Below are 16,547 nucleotides of genomic sequence, written 5' to 3'. Positions count from 1 at the left end.
TAGGACTCCCTTTTCCCCTGGGCCAATGGAGGGACCCCTGCCAAAACTACCACGTAGGGCGCTGATTCAGGTGGAAGGTTAATAGTTGGCAGGGTAACAACAGTGTGTTGGGACGTCACAGGCAATTTTTGTTGTGTAGCTGCAGGCCTACTGGCAGCTACTTGGTCTGGTCTATCCCTTAAAGCTGTGTTTTCGCCTCCTGACAAATTAGAGGTCTGAGTATCATCAGTGGGCAATGTGTTTTTTTTTGAGTGGAGGCAGTAGAACTGTTTATTACTACAACATCATTGGAATTGGCTGGCGTTTGTCCTGGGATTTTTGCCTGCCTGCGAGTTGGGTCGCTGTTCCTCGTTCCCACCTGCTTCTGGACTGATGAGAGTGAGAGTTAGAGACAGACCAGTCTATTCTTGATTGAGTCCAATCGTGCAGAAATTAGGTTACATAGTTTTATAAAGGTGCTTTCCAATTTTTTACAAAACAATGGGCCCAGGTCAGGTTGTACATCTCCTCCCACGGTAGAATTATGCCTACTTTGACCATCTGTAGGATTTAGTGTTAAATGTGCGGGGCTGGGAGGGAGTCTAGCAACTGGATCTTCGTTGGACACATCCGTTTTGCCAGTTTTAGCACCCCCCCCCCCGACCCCCTCCCCTTGCGAGTGTTTGTGCCCCAGTTCGCTTTCTTTTGGATGTTGCTCCCGCATCTCTCTGGGCGAGGCCTGTTTTAGCATGTTAGGCCGAGCAAGTTTTGATAATTGGGAGAAGGGATTCTCTTTGCAGCATTGTGAGCGTCCGTCCCGTTGGGGGAATTCAGACTTGATTCGATAGTGACAACAGACTGTAGCAGGGGGCTTCTCTCTACAACTCCCGAGGGAGGCAGTGTGTCCTGGGACTCGACCAGATGATAGGTTGGTGATCTGACCCTCGCTAGGATTCCCAATGAAGATCTCTTATCAAATGGGGTTTCTAAGGATGGTCTCTGCTCATTGAGTTCGATATCCTTAGCTAGTGCTGAGGTTACCCTGACCAGAAAATTGTCCAGGGTGCCCATTAGTGACCCTCCGGTAGACTTCCTGACATTCACTCCATCGGAGAGTGCGGTTGACATGTTTGCTTTATGAAAGCGGTCTCTTATACTCCTTTGTGACAGGATTATGCGCAGACGAGCAATAAAGGATTGCACTAACCTTAATGCGCTGTAGCTGATGTAAGGGGGGGTGGCCCGTCCCGTCCTTGACCGGTCTTGAACGGGCTTAAACGGGCCCGCACTTGGCGCGGCTCGTCCCGCGACGCAGGGGGCTGCTCCCGTTAAATGCGCCTCCTAGCGCGATGTTGCGGCGTCAGTTACGCCGCGCCGCTGGGGCTGCTGGGAAGTGTAGTCCCAGTTCGGCTGCGGCGGCTTCTGTGGCGTTTTGAACCTGCGGCAGTAAAACAAGAGGTGTCCCCGCTCCTTCCTTGCTGCCCAAATTGACTCTTGGCAGTGGCAGCAAACTCAAAGAACTCCCCCGCTCCACCGAGGGCTGCTCCCGTTAAATGCGCCTCCTGGCGCGATGTTGCGGCGTCAGTTACGCTGCACCGCTGGGGCTGCTTGAAAGTGTAGTCCCAGCGCGGCTGCGGCGGCTTCTGTGGTGTTTTGAACCTGCGGCAGTAAAACAAGAGGTGTCCCCGCTCCTTCCTTGCTGCCCAAATTGACTCTTGGCAGTGGCGGCAAACTCAAAGAACTCCCCCGCTCCACCGAGGGCTGCTCCCGTTAAATGCGCCTCCTGGCGCAAATGTTGCGGCGTTAGTTACGCTGCGCCGCTGGGGCTGCTTGGAAGTGTAGTCCCAGCACGGCTGCGGCGGCTCCTGTGGCGTTTTGAACCTGCGGCAGTAAAACAAGAGGTGTCCCTGCTCCTTCCTTGCTGCCCAAATTGACTCTTGGCAGTGGCAGCAAACTCAAAGAACTTAACTTAATATGAAGTCTCAAAACAAGTTATTTTGAAAATGGTACATGCACACAGCCAGGGGCGGATTGGCAAGGCGGGCACTCGGGAATGGGCCGAAGGGCCGGTGCCTCAGTGCCCTCTGTGGGCCGTTTTTTTTCTCCCCTGTCCCAGTCCACAGAGAGTGGACTAGGAAAGGGGAGAAAAAAAACGGTCCACAGAGTGCGCTGAGACAGAGACTGAGAAAATGAAAGCAGCCTCGCTGTGCGGCCAGACAGCGATTGTCAGCTGTGGGCTCTCCTTCACCCCTACCCTGCCAAGCAATCAAGCTGAGGCTGGCTGGGGAGGGGTGATTGTTTGCAATAATCGGCCTCCCTGGGGGCCAGGTGTTTCTCAGGCCTTTGAGCCATTTGCACCTCGGGCCCCCTGGCGCCCATGCAGCCCAGAAACGGTGTTAGTCTTAACACCTCGCCCACAGCCCTTCACATTCAGGGCATAGTGGTCGAGGAAGAATGGGTCTTGCTGTGGGGGCCTGGTGATGTTTGGAATTTTTTTATTTATTTATTTATGCGATTTTATATAGCGCGGACTTTACCCGAAGGTGTCAGAGCGCTTCACACTAGGAACAGCAATAATACATGAGGTTAAAATTATAAGTGGACAAATTACAAAAGCAAACGTTAAGTTACATGAATCAAAAGTGACAATAGTGAGCAACCAAAATACAAGAGGAGCAAACGATACATTACAGGAGGAAAAAGAGATACGAGTGCAGGTTACAAAAGCGTACAAAATACAAGTAGAGGTATAATACTGCAATTAATGGCAGACACTCCAGCACAAGAACAAACGTTATGTAGGCAATGGTGGCACTTGTGCAAGTATCTAAAGCAAACAAAAGTGAGAGGTAGCAAACAGTGTGTTACAAGAGAAAAGTGACTAGTGCTAGTTACAAAAGGGTACCATACACAGGTACAAGGGTAATACTACAGTAAATGGTAAACACTCAAACTGCCAGAACACACTGGGAAGGCACTTCCCAAGCACCAGCTTTACCTTAGCCTCCCCCCTGGCTACCTGGCTACCTTGGATGACCCAGAAAGCTGTGTTTTGTGCTCCCCTGCCATGACATTTTCCCAAGGCCTGGAGGGTTGATTAATTTACTAATTGCAGGGGCCTTACCTCTGTTCATGTGCTCCTGAGCTGAAGGTCTGGGGAGGGCTGAGTAGGTTAGTGATAGCAGGGGCTTTGCTGCTTTTCAGGTGCTCCTGTGCTGGAGGGCTGGAATAATTTTGTGACAAAAAGGGGCCTTGCTATTTTTTTTTAGTTTCTCAGCATGTAGGCCATTGTCACCTTGGCCCTGTGTCGTGTGCAAGAACAGTATCCTCCCACTTTCATTCCTTGTCTGTGCAAATGGTGTTTCATGAAAGGGCACACCCCTTGAATGTGGGCCACGCACCTTAAATATGGGCCACGCCTCTTAAATGTGGGCCACTTTTTTCGTCAGTGCCCGGGCCGAATTGTGATCCCAATCCGACCCTGCACACAGCCCACAAAGATACAGCTTCCCAATAGTGGGCAGGTGTTACATTTGCTTTAACCTCGCTCAGTCAACAGAGAATGAAATCTTCAGTCTTTTACCGAAACAAAGTACAAACAGGCAGTCGATATTAGATAATCAGAAATTATGGGACAGACACATTTTCCCCTTCTGCATAAACAACCACAATGTTAAAAATGTTACCATTTGTGTACACTTAAAGTACCATCTTAATGAAAGTAATGGATTAGTTCTTAGGACTTTTTGTTTGATTGCACGGAGCATAGAGCTTAATTTTCACCGTTTAGTTTAGTATTAGCAGAATCTCCACATGCATAAACTAGGCCACTGATGAAAGTTTCACCCAGAAATGCACTGGGACATAACGGTGCGCTTACGGTTAAATTTGTATTCCACCCATCTGATTACATGGAATAATGGAAAAGTTCCACAAGAAGTAAGACTCGTGATTAAACTGTTGATTAAGTGTGTGCATTCTGGGATACACCATAAAAGCGCACACAGCTGTTGAACACGAAACACTAACCAATCTTGACTTGTGGTTTGACACAGCTTTAATTCACAACAATTCTGTTTTCATTGCTTCCGTGTAAGCACTGTGAATAAAGTCCCCAAAATTCCCAACATTTCGACCATGAAGGTAATACCCAAATATATAGGCCGCAGTTATCTTCAAATTTCAACCTCAGATATTGCGGAGTGGACACCAGTCAGGACGGGCACAAAAAGGGCACGCGGTGAGCGAGATGCAAGGGCAAGAAAGTGAGGACAGAAGCATCCCTTACGCAAATAACAGAGCATAGTTTGTGCGGAAGAAGAAATGGTCACTACAAGTGTTTATAGGCAGCTACAAAATTACAGTATATGCTTTCAAGTGCTCGAAGTATACTCATAGTTTTTTAGGTCTCCTGGCGTTTAACAGCGCGTCAGCGCTGTGTCCGCCAGGAGATCTTTTGTTGCTGACTATGCTTCCCAGGAGACAGCACCGGCCGCGCGCAAAGGCGATCGGCGTAGGCCACGCGCACGCGAACACGCTCAGCTGCCGTCTCCTGGGAAGCTCCAACACCCTATGCGCATGCGCATACGCAGAGACACACACACACACACACGAGCGCCCATGCACGCATGCACCCCCACATAAAGAGAACTCACCCCTGCTGTCGCATACACGCATACACACACACACACACACGTGCATCAAGCGCCCCCGCCGCCACTTACCGCTACTCCGGTCTTCAACATAAAGAGAACTCACCCCTGCTGTCGCATACACGCATACACGCATACACACACACACATGCATCAAGCGCCCCCGCCCCCCCCCCGCCGCCACTTACCGCTACTCCGGTCTTCAGCTGCCACCGCGGGGCTCTCTCTAGGGCATGGGCTTCTCTCCGTGGGCGCGGCTTCTCTCCGTGGGCGGTTCGATCCCCGGCCGCTCCTCCTCACACGTGGGTGTCCTCCCTGACGGTTGCATGCGTCAGTAATACCATGTGACCCCAAGGCAGCCACGTACAGCAACGAGAGGGGGCCCACTGCCGACAGGACCCCAGGTGCCTGTGCTACGGCTCCCTACAGCTTTTTAAAGGCGGCGCGAGGACGCCGCATGAACCTGCACCGAGATATGGAGATACTGAGACAGGAAACAAACCAAACGTTTCCACCGAAATTTGTACAGACAGGAGCAGTGCGTAGGTTTCAGTGCACGCGCGTGTGTGTAAATAAGTGCGAAGTGGGGATGGGCAGGCCATTTTACAAGCATGCAAAACACACTTTGACGTAAAGGCTCTAAGTTCTGTAATAACTACCTTCAAGGTTGAAGCAGATGGTTATGAAGCCGGGCTACGGGGTTCGAGTCCTGGCAACGGCTCAAACACCCTGCAGCGCCAAAGCGAGGCCAGGCGGGGTGCCGGGGGAGGGTGGGCTTAAGTACGGGGAGCCGGGCTCGGGGGAGGCCTTATTTGGGTTCAGGACAGGCCCACCTGCGAGGAGTCACGGCCTAGACGCTTCCAGTTCCGTTCATCCGGTGCACCCTGCAAGGAGGGGCACGAGGCGCCGCGATGTCCGCCTCTGAGCTCTACAGCAAGGTAAGGCCTGCACCTTTAACATGCACAGGGGGCCCGGCTTGGGGTGAGGCTGGGAGGGATGGGGTGTTGTTGAAAGTGGTTAACTGTCTCGAAAGAGCACGTAGACCTTCATAGCTGCCAAGGTTTCAGATTGCTATGTGTGACGTTTTCATAATTTATGTGTAATTATGAGTGACATTTCAGCGGTTATGAGTGATACTTTTTCGGAAGCAAAATCAAGCAATAAAGTCTGGGAAGTCATACATATCTGCAACCTGAAGCCCTACTGCCCTCCTAAACTGATCGTACTGTTAATAAGAAACGAGGACTCCGATGTGCACCCCTCTCATTGAAAGTCCACACTGCACCACTGCAAACAAAAGAACGTTTCTGCAAATGTCAGCAAAGTCAGTTATTGTAGTAGGGTCAGTTAGAAAACCTGCGCAGTGTGCCTGCCACTTGCTCACCTCGAGTAGAGAAAATATCATAATGACTGCAATACTAGGGGGTACTGAATGTAGCCGAGGTTCAGATTCCATTTGCCATATTTTTGTGTACCGCTTTATTTTCTTCTGCTTTACCTGATGTCTTTCTTGACTGCTCGGCCGCTTCCCGGGTGACCTCTTAGAGGACGAGGCAGGCCGCGGTGGTGCAAGAGGCGGCATGCTCGTCACCTCAGCTACCCGGACCTCATGTAATAACCACCTGCTCCTGCAGTCCCTCTGACATGACTGTAGGGCCCGCATCACCATCCAGTGACCGCTGGATCCAGGAGGCGCCAACGTTACCCCTTAAAGCACAACTCCTGGAAGCCTACTGTACACCTACCTGTTCACGAGCCACTATATTGCAGTGCTGATGTGTTTTAAAATGAAGTTAAAGTGCAATCTGGATTTGTAATGAAAGCATCTGATAACTCGCTGTGGGGGAATTAGTGGGAATTACTACGGTCAATGTTTCTGATTTTACTGCATAGGCTGCATACAGTACATGTATTTTCCCCCATCATTTTGCATGCAGTAACATTTAAATTGCTTAATATTTGAAGGGAAAATGATGGCTTATTCTCACAGCAAACTGGATATTGTTGGATGTTTGTGTCCCTGGTGCCGTTTTAAGAAGTGTAAATGTTCCAGATGCCAGGATCCTACCAACTCTGTTTTGAATCCAATGAGTGCACTTTAGCTGTGGCCCTTCGTTTAAGCCTTTCCCCCATATGTTGCTAGCACAGAGTGGAAAAATCAGGCGGGTGTCTTCATGGGTCTTTTTAAAATAGTTTGCTTGGCAAAGTTCAAAGAAGAGGTTGTGAAAATGAATTTTGCCTTTTTTTCCTTCAAATTTCCCTACTCATGTCATGCCAATCAGGACAGTTTGCCCATTACCAGACTTCCTCATGTCATGCCAACCAAGACAGTTTGCCCATTACCAGACTTATTGTGATATGCAGAGACAGTAGCGTAGGAAGGTGCAGGCTGCCCCCGGGGTCATCACTGTGTATGAATAATAACCGCTGTGAGGCCGTGCATGAGGTGCATCATCAGAGCTGTGTGAATAATAACAGCTGTGAGCCCCGTGCTGAGGTGCATCATCAGAGCTGTGTGAATAATAGCTGTAAGCCCGTGCCAGAGGTGCATCATCAGAGCTGTGTGAATAATAACAGCTGTGAGCCTGTGCCTAAGGTGCATCATCAGAGCTGTGTGAATAATAGCTGCGTCAGCCCCGTGCGTGAGGTGCATCATCAGAGCTGTGTGAATAATAACAGCTATGAGCCCGTGCGTGGGGTGCATCATCAGAGCTGTGTGCATAATAATAGCTGTAAGCCCGTGCCAGAGGTGCATCATCAGAGCTGTGTGAATAATAACAGCTGTGAGCCCGTGCCTGAGGTGCATCATCAGAGCTGTGTGAATAATAACTGTCAGCCCCGTGCGTGAGGTGCATCATCAGAGCTGTGTGAATAATAACATCTGTGAGCCCGTACCTGAGGTGCATCAGAGCTGTGTGAATAATAACTGTGTCAGCCCCGTGTGTGAGGTGCATCATCCACATTGCTCAGGTCACCCAAATTCCTGCACTCTCTACCACACTGCTTTCAAGAACACCATACTCTTGCACACACTCACACTGCTCACCAATTCAAAGTGTGCTAAAAATTTGATGCAACGCATTGTCATACACAATGCCAATAACTCAAACTTTAATGCTGGGAGACCTATTGCATTGTAAATGCTTGTTTTAGTTAGGTGAAGTCATTTTTCACAGCTGAAAAAGTCCAAGCAGCACACTCTTTGGTGAGAGTAGAGTTTGAACGAGATGTTTATATTTTATCAACAGTACAGTTATGAATAGATGAAGTGCAGCCGTTTGATTCACTTTTAGCATGCGTTCTGGTGGTGGTTGCAGCTGAAAGTATTAACAGGTGTGTCTAGGGCTTACCTCGGACAATGCTGAACAGTTCCTCTATGCGCATGCTCGCGTAGATACGGTAGAAAAACCTCTGCACGTGGCAGCGCCACCGCCGTAGCGTGCTGCTGGACTCCGGCGTCGAGGGAGCGCCAGTCTTGTCCTGCAGGAACACTTTACTGAGCCAGCCGATCACCTTCTCGATCCACTGTGAAAAGGGAAGGAGAGCCCATTGTGACAATCACACAGTGATAAAGTTACAGCCGCCCTCAGAACAGAATCAAATTCTCTAGTCAAATCCAACTCTCCAGTGCAGTTGATTAAGCACCAGCTTTCTGGCATTTGGTGGTAGAAAAGTCAACTTTCCACAAGTACCCTCCAGTTCATAGTCTTGGTCGCATCTTATGTCACGGGCTGTTGGGGAAAAAATAACACTCCATCGCAATGCTTCGTCGTTTATGAAGTATCGGTATAAATAGTTTAAAAAATGAGGAGATAGAAAAATATTCTTTTTGGCAATAAAACATTATGTATAATTACATGCTCCCCCTGCTTAAAGATAATATGTGAAATATGGCAGTCCCAAATGTACACAAAGCAATAGTTGCAAGTCACTAGGCTTAAGCCCATCACATTCATCGTCACATGCATGATGTGTGATCACATTCTGGTGTAGGGAACACGCCTAACCAGTATAAAAGTAACACCTGATGTCCCGCCATCCTCGCTCCCGACCCTTCCACTTTCTACAAATACCTACTGTAAGGCTCATCCAAAAATGCTGCTCCAAGGTCCTTCTAAAGCTTCCTCCCTCCAGTTTGTCCTTAAAACAACCCCTTAGCTATGGCACCTTTCGCCTTTTGAGGTGAGCAAGACTACAACCAGAGGAGACTACTCGTCACATGTCCCAATGGAAGTCAATTTGAACAACTGCAAATCAGAGGTAATCAGTAGAGAGTAAAAGGTGTCCCAAGGGTCAGCAAACACAATACGTAGGCCAAAGTGAGCTGTTTAGGAATGATACAGAAATACCCCAATTCAACAATGCAAGGCTGAATGATGTTGCATGGGTACCTCTTGAAATTCACAAAGGAAGGATCGCTCATATTCCCCTCTGCATTTTTTCTCCATCCTCTCCTCTATCATCTTGTGCAGGATTATGGTGACTGCGTCGGAACTGACTCTCTCCAGCAGGTTCAATCTGTGACTGGATACAAACATGGCATGTTTAACACGACCAACAGTCTCTGAAGAGCTCATTAACATGAAACGGTCTGATCCAACAAGGCACAGCACCAACCAGAACAGTGGCTCAAAAATACAATTACTTTTTGGCTTGATCTTTTTAGTATAATGGACATACATGTAAGAACTGTGTACAACAGCACTCACTAAGAATATCTCATTGTCAAACAGCATTCAGTGGCAGCACCTCGTCCAAGAGCGCATTAGCAGTTCCTCGTGCAACAGCACTCACTAACAAGGCTCTGTTAACAGTGCCCTGTAATGGCACATCTTAACAGTACCTCATGCAACAACATTCAGGAACAGACCCTCATCAACAGGATTCAAACAGCAACTGCTCCAACAAAAGCCAACACCAGCTCTTTGTCCAACAGAGCTCACAAGTACATCAAAGAACAGCGCTCCGAACATTTAATCGAACAATGCCTTATACAACAGCACTCATCATCATACATACTCACCACCTTCTCAAACTAAACTCTAAAATATCACTACATAATAGCTACTAATGCAGGAGGGCCCAACAACTCATCTTCTACCAGTGCTCACTCAGTACAGCTTCTCTTTCAATACTGCTTAGCAGCAGATTCATATCTGACCGCACAGTACCGTGCCCTCTGTGGCACTGGAACCAAGCCACACCCAAACAAAGAGGTGCAACTAGGCCAAAATCGATCTTTGGTTGCGTTTCTTATGGTTCAGAGGAGCTAGCTTGGCAGTTCGGGTGGACTGTTCCCATTGGAGCAGGAACAAGGTTGATTTGCATATGACTGCTTCTAGTCTAAGGTGCCATGGTAGGCAAACAAAAAGATTAACTGGGATAAGGCCTGGAGTATTCACCTGTGGCTGAGAAGAATTTTAGGCATTGCACAAAAAAAACCATTGGCTTTGCCAATGCCAGCATAGGCAAGATGCTTTGCAGCATGGGCAAGAGAAAAAGAAACTGGAAAAGAAGCAAGAATAAGGCCATGCCTCTTTTAGGCCTGTAGCACGTGACGACATGTGACCACGCAACTGAGACGGATTGGTTAAAAAAAATAAAAAAATAAAAATAAAAAAAAACAACGGACGTAGACCGAAATAGCTTTTTGAAAGGCAGGCAGCAATTTGTTGCCTTGTCTACTCTAGAAAACAAAGTATTAAAAAAAAAAAAAGACAGCAAGGTTGGGATAATGGAGGAGCGGATGGGGGAGCAGCAGTGAGTGGGCTAAGGAAAAATCAGCATATAAGGAAGATCAACATATAGGCAGGGGAGAAGCACACGAGAGACACCATTAAGGAGTGCCGGGAAAGTGGGAATTTGGCTAAGGAGAAGCACGAGAGAGCACTTGCAACTTGAGGGAGACAGAAACACAGAGAGGGGTGGCAGATATTCGTCAGAGAAGCCGGGAGAAGCATACGAGGGAGAGAGCTGCAAAACATTTCTCTAATGAATTGCTTAAGCAAAAAGACAAAGAGTAGTGTCCTAAGAGTGATCAGTAGAAGAATATAATTCAACCAAGCCAAAAATGGTAAAGAGACTATGCTCCAGGGGAGGGACAAACATAACAAGCATTTACAATGCAACGGTCTCGGCATTCTTAAAGTTAGAGCTATTGGCATTGCTCATGACATTATTTTTTATTTATGTTTTTGTTTTTAAAACATAAATAAATGGCATTGCCATTTACAATGCAAATAGCTTAATTGCTCGCAAATGCGAGACCTATTGCATTTGCACCCTCACAGAACCACACACACAAAGCCACCACCCCCCACACACACACACAAAGCCACACACCGAGCCACACACAGACACACACACACACATACACATACAGAGGAAGACTCGTGGCTAATTAAAATGTACCTCTAAAACAAGCATTTGCAATGCAATAGTTCTTGCATTAGGAAAGTTTGAGCTATTGGCATTGTAAATGACATTTTTTTTATTTATGTGTTGGTTTTGAAAATGGATAAATTAATAGCATTGTTATTTACAATGCCAATAGCTTAAAGTTTCGCAAATGTGACACCTATTGCATTTGTAATGCAATATGTGTTGTGTTGAGAGTGAGTGAGTGAGTCAGGGGTTGAGAGTGATTGGGAGAGTCAGTCAGGGAGTGGGAGAGTGTCAGTGAGAGTGTCAGTGAGAGTGAGTCAGTCAGTGAGAGTGAGTCAGTCAGTGAGAGTGAGTCAGTCAGTGAGAGAATGGGAGAGTCAGTGAGAGAGGGTGAGAGAGTTTGTCAGTGAGAGTGAGTCAGTCTGAGTGAGAGTGAGTCAGTGAGTGAGAGTGAGTCAGTCTGAGTGAGAGTGAGTCAGTCAGTCTGAGTGAGAGTGAGTCAGTCAGTCTGAGTGAGAGTGAGTCAGTGAGTGAGAGTGAGTCAGTGAGTGAGAGTGAGTCAGTGAGAGTGAGTGAGAGTGAGTCAGTCAGTGAGTGAGTCAGTGAGTCAGTCAGTCAGTGAGTGAGTCAGTGAGTGAGTGAGTGAGTGAGTGAGTGAGTGAGTGAGTGAGTGTCAGTCAGTGAGAGAGTGGGAGAGTGTCAGTCAGTGAGAGAGTGGGAGAGTGTCAGTGAGAGTGAGTTAGTCGGAGAGTCAGTGAAAGTCTGTTAGTGAGCGTGAGTCAGTGAGAGTCTGTCAGTGAAAGTGAGTGAGTTAGTCTGTCAGTGAGAGTCTGTTATAGAGAGTGAGTGAGAGAGTGGGAGAATCAGTCAGTGCGAATTGGAGAATCAGTCAGTGAGAGTGAGTTAGTTAGTGAGAGTGAGTTAGTTAGTGAGAGTGAGTGAGTGAGTCAGTCAGAGAGTGGTAGAGCCAGTCAATAAAAACATGTCCCTTACACGAAACGGCCCTGTTTGTAGCCAAATCGAAAAGTCCTCTGCACACCATGATATTATGGCCTTGGTGGATGCTTTGTGTTTAATTAAAAGCAGTTGTAACATAAGGGGGTGGGGGAATAAGAACAAACAAACAAGAAAGGAGAACTGGAGAGTTTTTGTCTAAAAAAAAAATGGAGTTTAAGGGGAAATAGGGGTTTGAGGGAAGAGAAAAGGTACAGGACACAGGAGGATGTTATAGAAAGTGCGTTACGTTGTGTGGAAAGATATGGCCAGATTGGAAGGAAACGGATGAGGAACAAATCACTGACGGGAGAAAAAAAATCATGAAATGCTTGTAGAGGATACAGGTCTGAGGAGTGCACATGCTGCAAAAGGTGAGACGCAGACTTGAAGGTGAACAATGGACCTCATCCATGATGGTAACAATTACTGTAATGTCAGGTACTAACTGAACGGAAGATCACAAACATGCTCTTGAACCTCATGCCGGGCAGATGCTGTCAGAAAAGTACACTTTCGGAGGACAGGGTGACAGCTCTGGCAGGGTGCCAGATGAACTTTACGGAGCCTGGAGAGGAGCCGCTCCTGTAGTCCAGTCTTGAGAAGCTAGTGCCCGGACTACAGTCTTTAAGTCCTGCTCTGGAATGAACTGCCTGGTGCATCAGAGTAGACTGAGTTGAAGGCTTGCGTTTTTGGCTATAACAGAGATTTTTCTCGGACAGTTGCAGAGGATAAAATCCAGGGACTTGGCATTCTTCACAATAGCTGGTTTTCAATCTTGTGAGGGAAAGCTTTCCTTCCATTCTCGTACAGGAGGCGGGATAGAATTCTTCAATGGGATTAGTAGGACGTCTGTTTATGACCCTCTGACCGAACACCTGTAAACCGATCTTTTTTTTTTTTAACCTCATGATGGTGCGAACTATTTTGTCCTAAAGTGCAGTTTCTAGATGACCTTATGCAGATAACTTGAACAAAGTAATTTACATATTGAGAAAAGCAAGTTATCCATTGAAGCCTAGTTCAGTTCTGCCACTTCAGTGCAGAAACACTAGCATTGATTGGATATACGACAGAGGCAACTAGCATCAACTGTGATCACCAGCAGGAACTTTGGAAATTCTTGGAAATGGACGACAGCTGTGACCCACGTTTACGAGACTTTCTGATGAACATGGACCATGTCGAACTCAGCATGCACCACAGTGAACTCAATGTGGTCCAAAGCTGAAATCTCGGTCGCGAAATGAAATTAAAAAACAAGCACAAGGGGAGGGGCGCTAGCTCTATAAATAGAGTAGATTTTTGTCCCTGCATGTCTTTTTAATTTCTCTTGTTAATGTCAGGTTAGAGTGGGATATACACAGTGACCCTAATCCTCTGATGGCCACTTTTCTGTGGCTGAGATGCACATATATTCAGTTACATTAACTGATCAAGGCCGATGGGCAAGATGGGCCAAGAATACCCCGGCTGATTTCATCTCAAAACTGATTGCTACTTGTCAGTCTGATTTCTTAATTTGTTTAAATGTGGATGCCTCTGACGCTAATATGTTGGCAGCTTCTATAAGTATCTGCGGATCGATCAAATCGGCTCTTACTAGGACAGGGGTGATTTTCTCCTCACGCCGTCATAAATGGTTTTGCAAGAAGTGCTTCAGGGAACACAGAGATTGGCTGGAGATCCTGCATAAAAAACCCGCTATCAGGAAGAGGTGAGAAAGACTAGGGCCATATACAGCTTGGCACATAAAGAACGTCATAGTAATTTAAACAAGTCATATTATGCAGAAAACGAATTATTCAATAAAGGGGAGTTAGCATGACGTAAATTTAACGGAGGTTTGTGATTTCCTTGCAAAACTCCTAGTCCCCATCTAATCATCCATAAAATGCATCTACGGCTACAGAAGTAGTAGTGCAGTCTACAATTCGTGCGGTAAGTCCAAGAGAGCATTGCCCCGAAAGTTCCACCCACGTTGTGCAACTTCAACTGTACAGTTCCAATGTCTCCAAACCCACGGCCATCTTGTGCCACTTTATCGAGAACACGTAAGCGGCTCTGGTAACCCCGTCAAAACCGTTGCTGATCCTATTACCTTAACATGCCCTCCCACTAGTCCTTTGTAGCCTCACATGCTGTCAAACTGGGTTCCCTCACTTTCCTCGTTACATCCCCTTTACCCCTCCTTTTGTTACTCCTGCTCGCATCACTTACCCCTGCTTGGCCACAGCTCCCAGGCTATCGGCTACCTCGGGGACACAATTCAAATCTCTACCACTGGATACACGACTCCCGCCGGTACCGGGCGCCCCACCAGCTGCTGTCACCGCTACCATTTTCCTGCTTCAGAAACACCACACGTGCCGATGTAAGGTAACCGGCTCGAAGCCAACCACAACGAAGTCCCGGAAATCGCCTACTAATCAGGACTGGGCTCTTCGTTTACTATACTCGTGTGGGATGAATGATTCGCCCAATCAGAGTACACATATCTATCACTAGCACCATTCTCTAGCCCAGTAATATCACCGGAAGCAAGACAGAACACCCGCCCCCACAAAACTCTAACCAATGGCACAGTTGGATTATTTCACTGCCCTTTCTTTTTTTTCTTAACCAATCGGAGAGCGTGAGGCCCGATGTAGCCTCCAATCATCCAGTGCGATTGAAAATAGACCCACAGGATACGCTGCTACAGGCAAGGGGTGCGCTGGGGACGTGGCATCCACTTCCACTCGGTCTTGGCGTACGGCTGTTGAGTGCCGTTTGAATTATGCAATCCAGGCCAGGTGATGCGGCGGAGATACCAGGGGAGTCGCGACAAAAGAGCCGGATGAGTGGGGGGTGGCTGCGTGCGTGTGTGTCTGCGCGTGTGTGAGTGTGCCTGCGCTTGTGTGTCTGCGCGTGCGTGTGTGTCTGCGCGTGCGTGTGTGTGTGTGTGCCTTCGGCCGGCCGGCCGGCGTAAGCACGTCCACAGACCCTGGTCGGCTCGTGCAACTGTCTGTGTCCCTTGACAGGCAATTTGGCAGCAAAAGGTCTCGATGCTGAGACCTAAAAAGGATCAGGATAGCCATCAAATCAAAGCAAGTAAATGAGAGGAACAAAGCCAACCAACGTTAGCAATGTGACAGTTTTGAGCCCAGCTACAATTGTCTGGTAGGCAAAAACCTAAAGATAGTCCATTCAACTTATTTAAAATGTCTGCGGAAACTGAAAACAGAAAGTCTTTTATCTAGTTTGATAAAGGACTAATCAGTTACTGAAAACATTTCTAATGATTTACTTACAGGGGAGCTAAGAAATTTGTCGGACAATAGATTTCAACACTCGATAGGAGGCAAAAAAAGGCAAATTGTAAAGCTTACATTGCAAAATGTGTAAAAAGAACAATTGATGAACAAAATGCCAAACAATGTCATATATTCACCTATTCACGGAATCAATCTAACTTGGCTGAAGAGGGGTAAACCCCGAAACCATTCGAAGGATGCTTGTTTCCAGTCCAGGGAGGACCTGGCTTGGCAGTTATGGCGGGACTGTTCCCATGAGGCACAGGGTCAAGACTGATTTGCATGTGACCAGGTCTAAACTGGGGTGGCATGGTGAGCAAAAGAATGATGGATTTAACCCAGATCTCGACTGGGGGTGAAGGTTCGATTTGTTCTGCTTGCCGTCAATCAATTGTGTGTCTTTTGCTTTCTCAGTGCACCAGGTATGCCCAGATGTGGGTCCTGGGCTCACTGTGCCACTGGAATCATGCCATCCTGGCTGAAGAGGGGTGAAACCCAGAAACCGGTCCTAGGATGCTTGTTTCCGGTCCAGGGAGGAACTGGCTTAGCAGGAAGGGCTGGACTGTTCCCATGAGGCACGAGGTCAAGACTGATTTGCATATGGCCAGGTCTAAACTGGGGTGGCATGGTGAGCAAAAGAATGATGGGCTTAACCCAGATCTCTTGACCGAGGGTGAATGTTTTGATTTGTTCTGCATTCCGTTTATCAATTGTGTGTCTTCTGCTACATTGTAAAATATGACACACATAGTGAAACATACAATGAGCATATTGGTTTCTTCCTAATTTATTACGTTGCTTCAGCCTTAAGACAGTGAATCACCCATGTGAGAAACCCATCAACCAGAAGCAAAGCGAATTAATATATTCTTTTTTTGAATTGCTGAGGAAAGACTGGAAGCTGGGGAGCATATTTTTGCGCTGGACACTTATCTCTGGAAAAAAAACAATCACAACAGGTATGGGTATAGGAGAGAAATCAAGAGCTTTAGAAAGTGAGAGAATGTCAGTGGATGATTGTGGTGTGTGAGAAAGTAATATGAGATAGGAGAGGATGTGGCTTAACGGCTAGAGAGGTCGGGAACCAGGTTCCGTCTGGCGGGAGGAGGCTCAAGCATCCTGTGATTCTTGGCAAATCTCTTTATCTCCCAATGCCTAGAAATGAATGTGTCCTTCGGTAAGGTAAATGGTGCTCATGTAAAGCGCTCCGATACCTTCGGGTCGAGTTTGCGCTATATAAAAC

The 16,547-nt window shown here is 47.3% G+C and overlaps 1 protein-coding gene and 1 pseudogene across 2 annotated transcripts in view; one reads left to right on the top strand and one right to left on the bottom strand.

Moving 5' to 3' along the window:
* The window catches only part of ANAPC2 (anaphase promoting complex subunit 2), a 346,730-nt gene that overhangs the window by 240,702 nt on the left and 89,481 nt on the right, over positions 1 to 16,547 (bottom strand). For both annotated transcript variants that reach the window (XR_015295865.1, XM_086921245.1), the window contains exons 3-4: positions 9,023 to 9,155; positions 7,982 to 8,156 (exon numbers count right to left, since the gene is read on the bottom strand). Coding sequence is in view for 1 of the 2 variants with exons in the window: in XM_086921245.1 (XP_086777371.1) it covers positions 7,982 to 8,156; positions 9,023 to 9,155 (308 nt within the window). In the remaining variant the exon portion in view is untranslated. The remainder of the gene's footprint in view (positions 1 to 7,981; positions 8,157 to 9,022; positions 9,156 to 16,547) is intronic.
* Positions 4,934 to 5,061, top strand: LOC147710577 (small Cajal body-specific RNA 14; annotated as a pseudogene).

This window comes from Lissotriton vulgaris, chromosome 5 (assembly GCF_964263255.1).
Source record: "Lissotriton vulgaris chromosome 5, aLisVul1.2, whole genome shotgun sequence".
Taxonomy (NCBI): domain Eukaryota; kingdom Metazoa; phylum Chordata; class Amphibia; order Caudata; family Salamandridae; genus Lissotriton; species Lissotriton vulgaris.
This window is presented reverse-complemented; position numbering and strand designations above follow the sequence as displayed.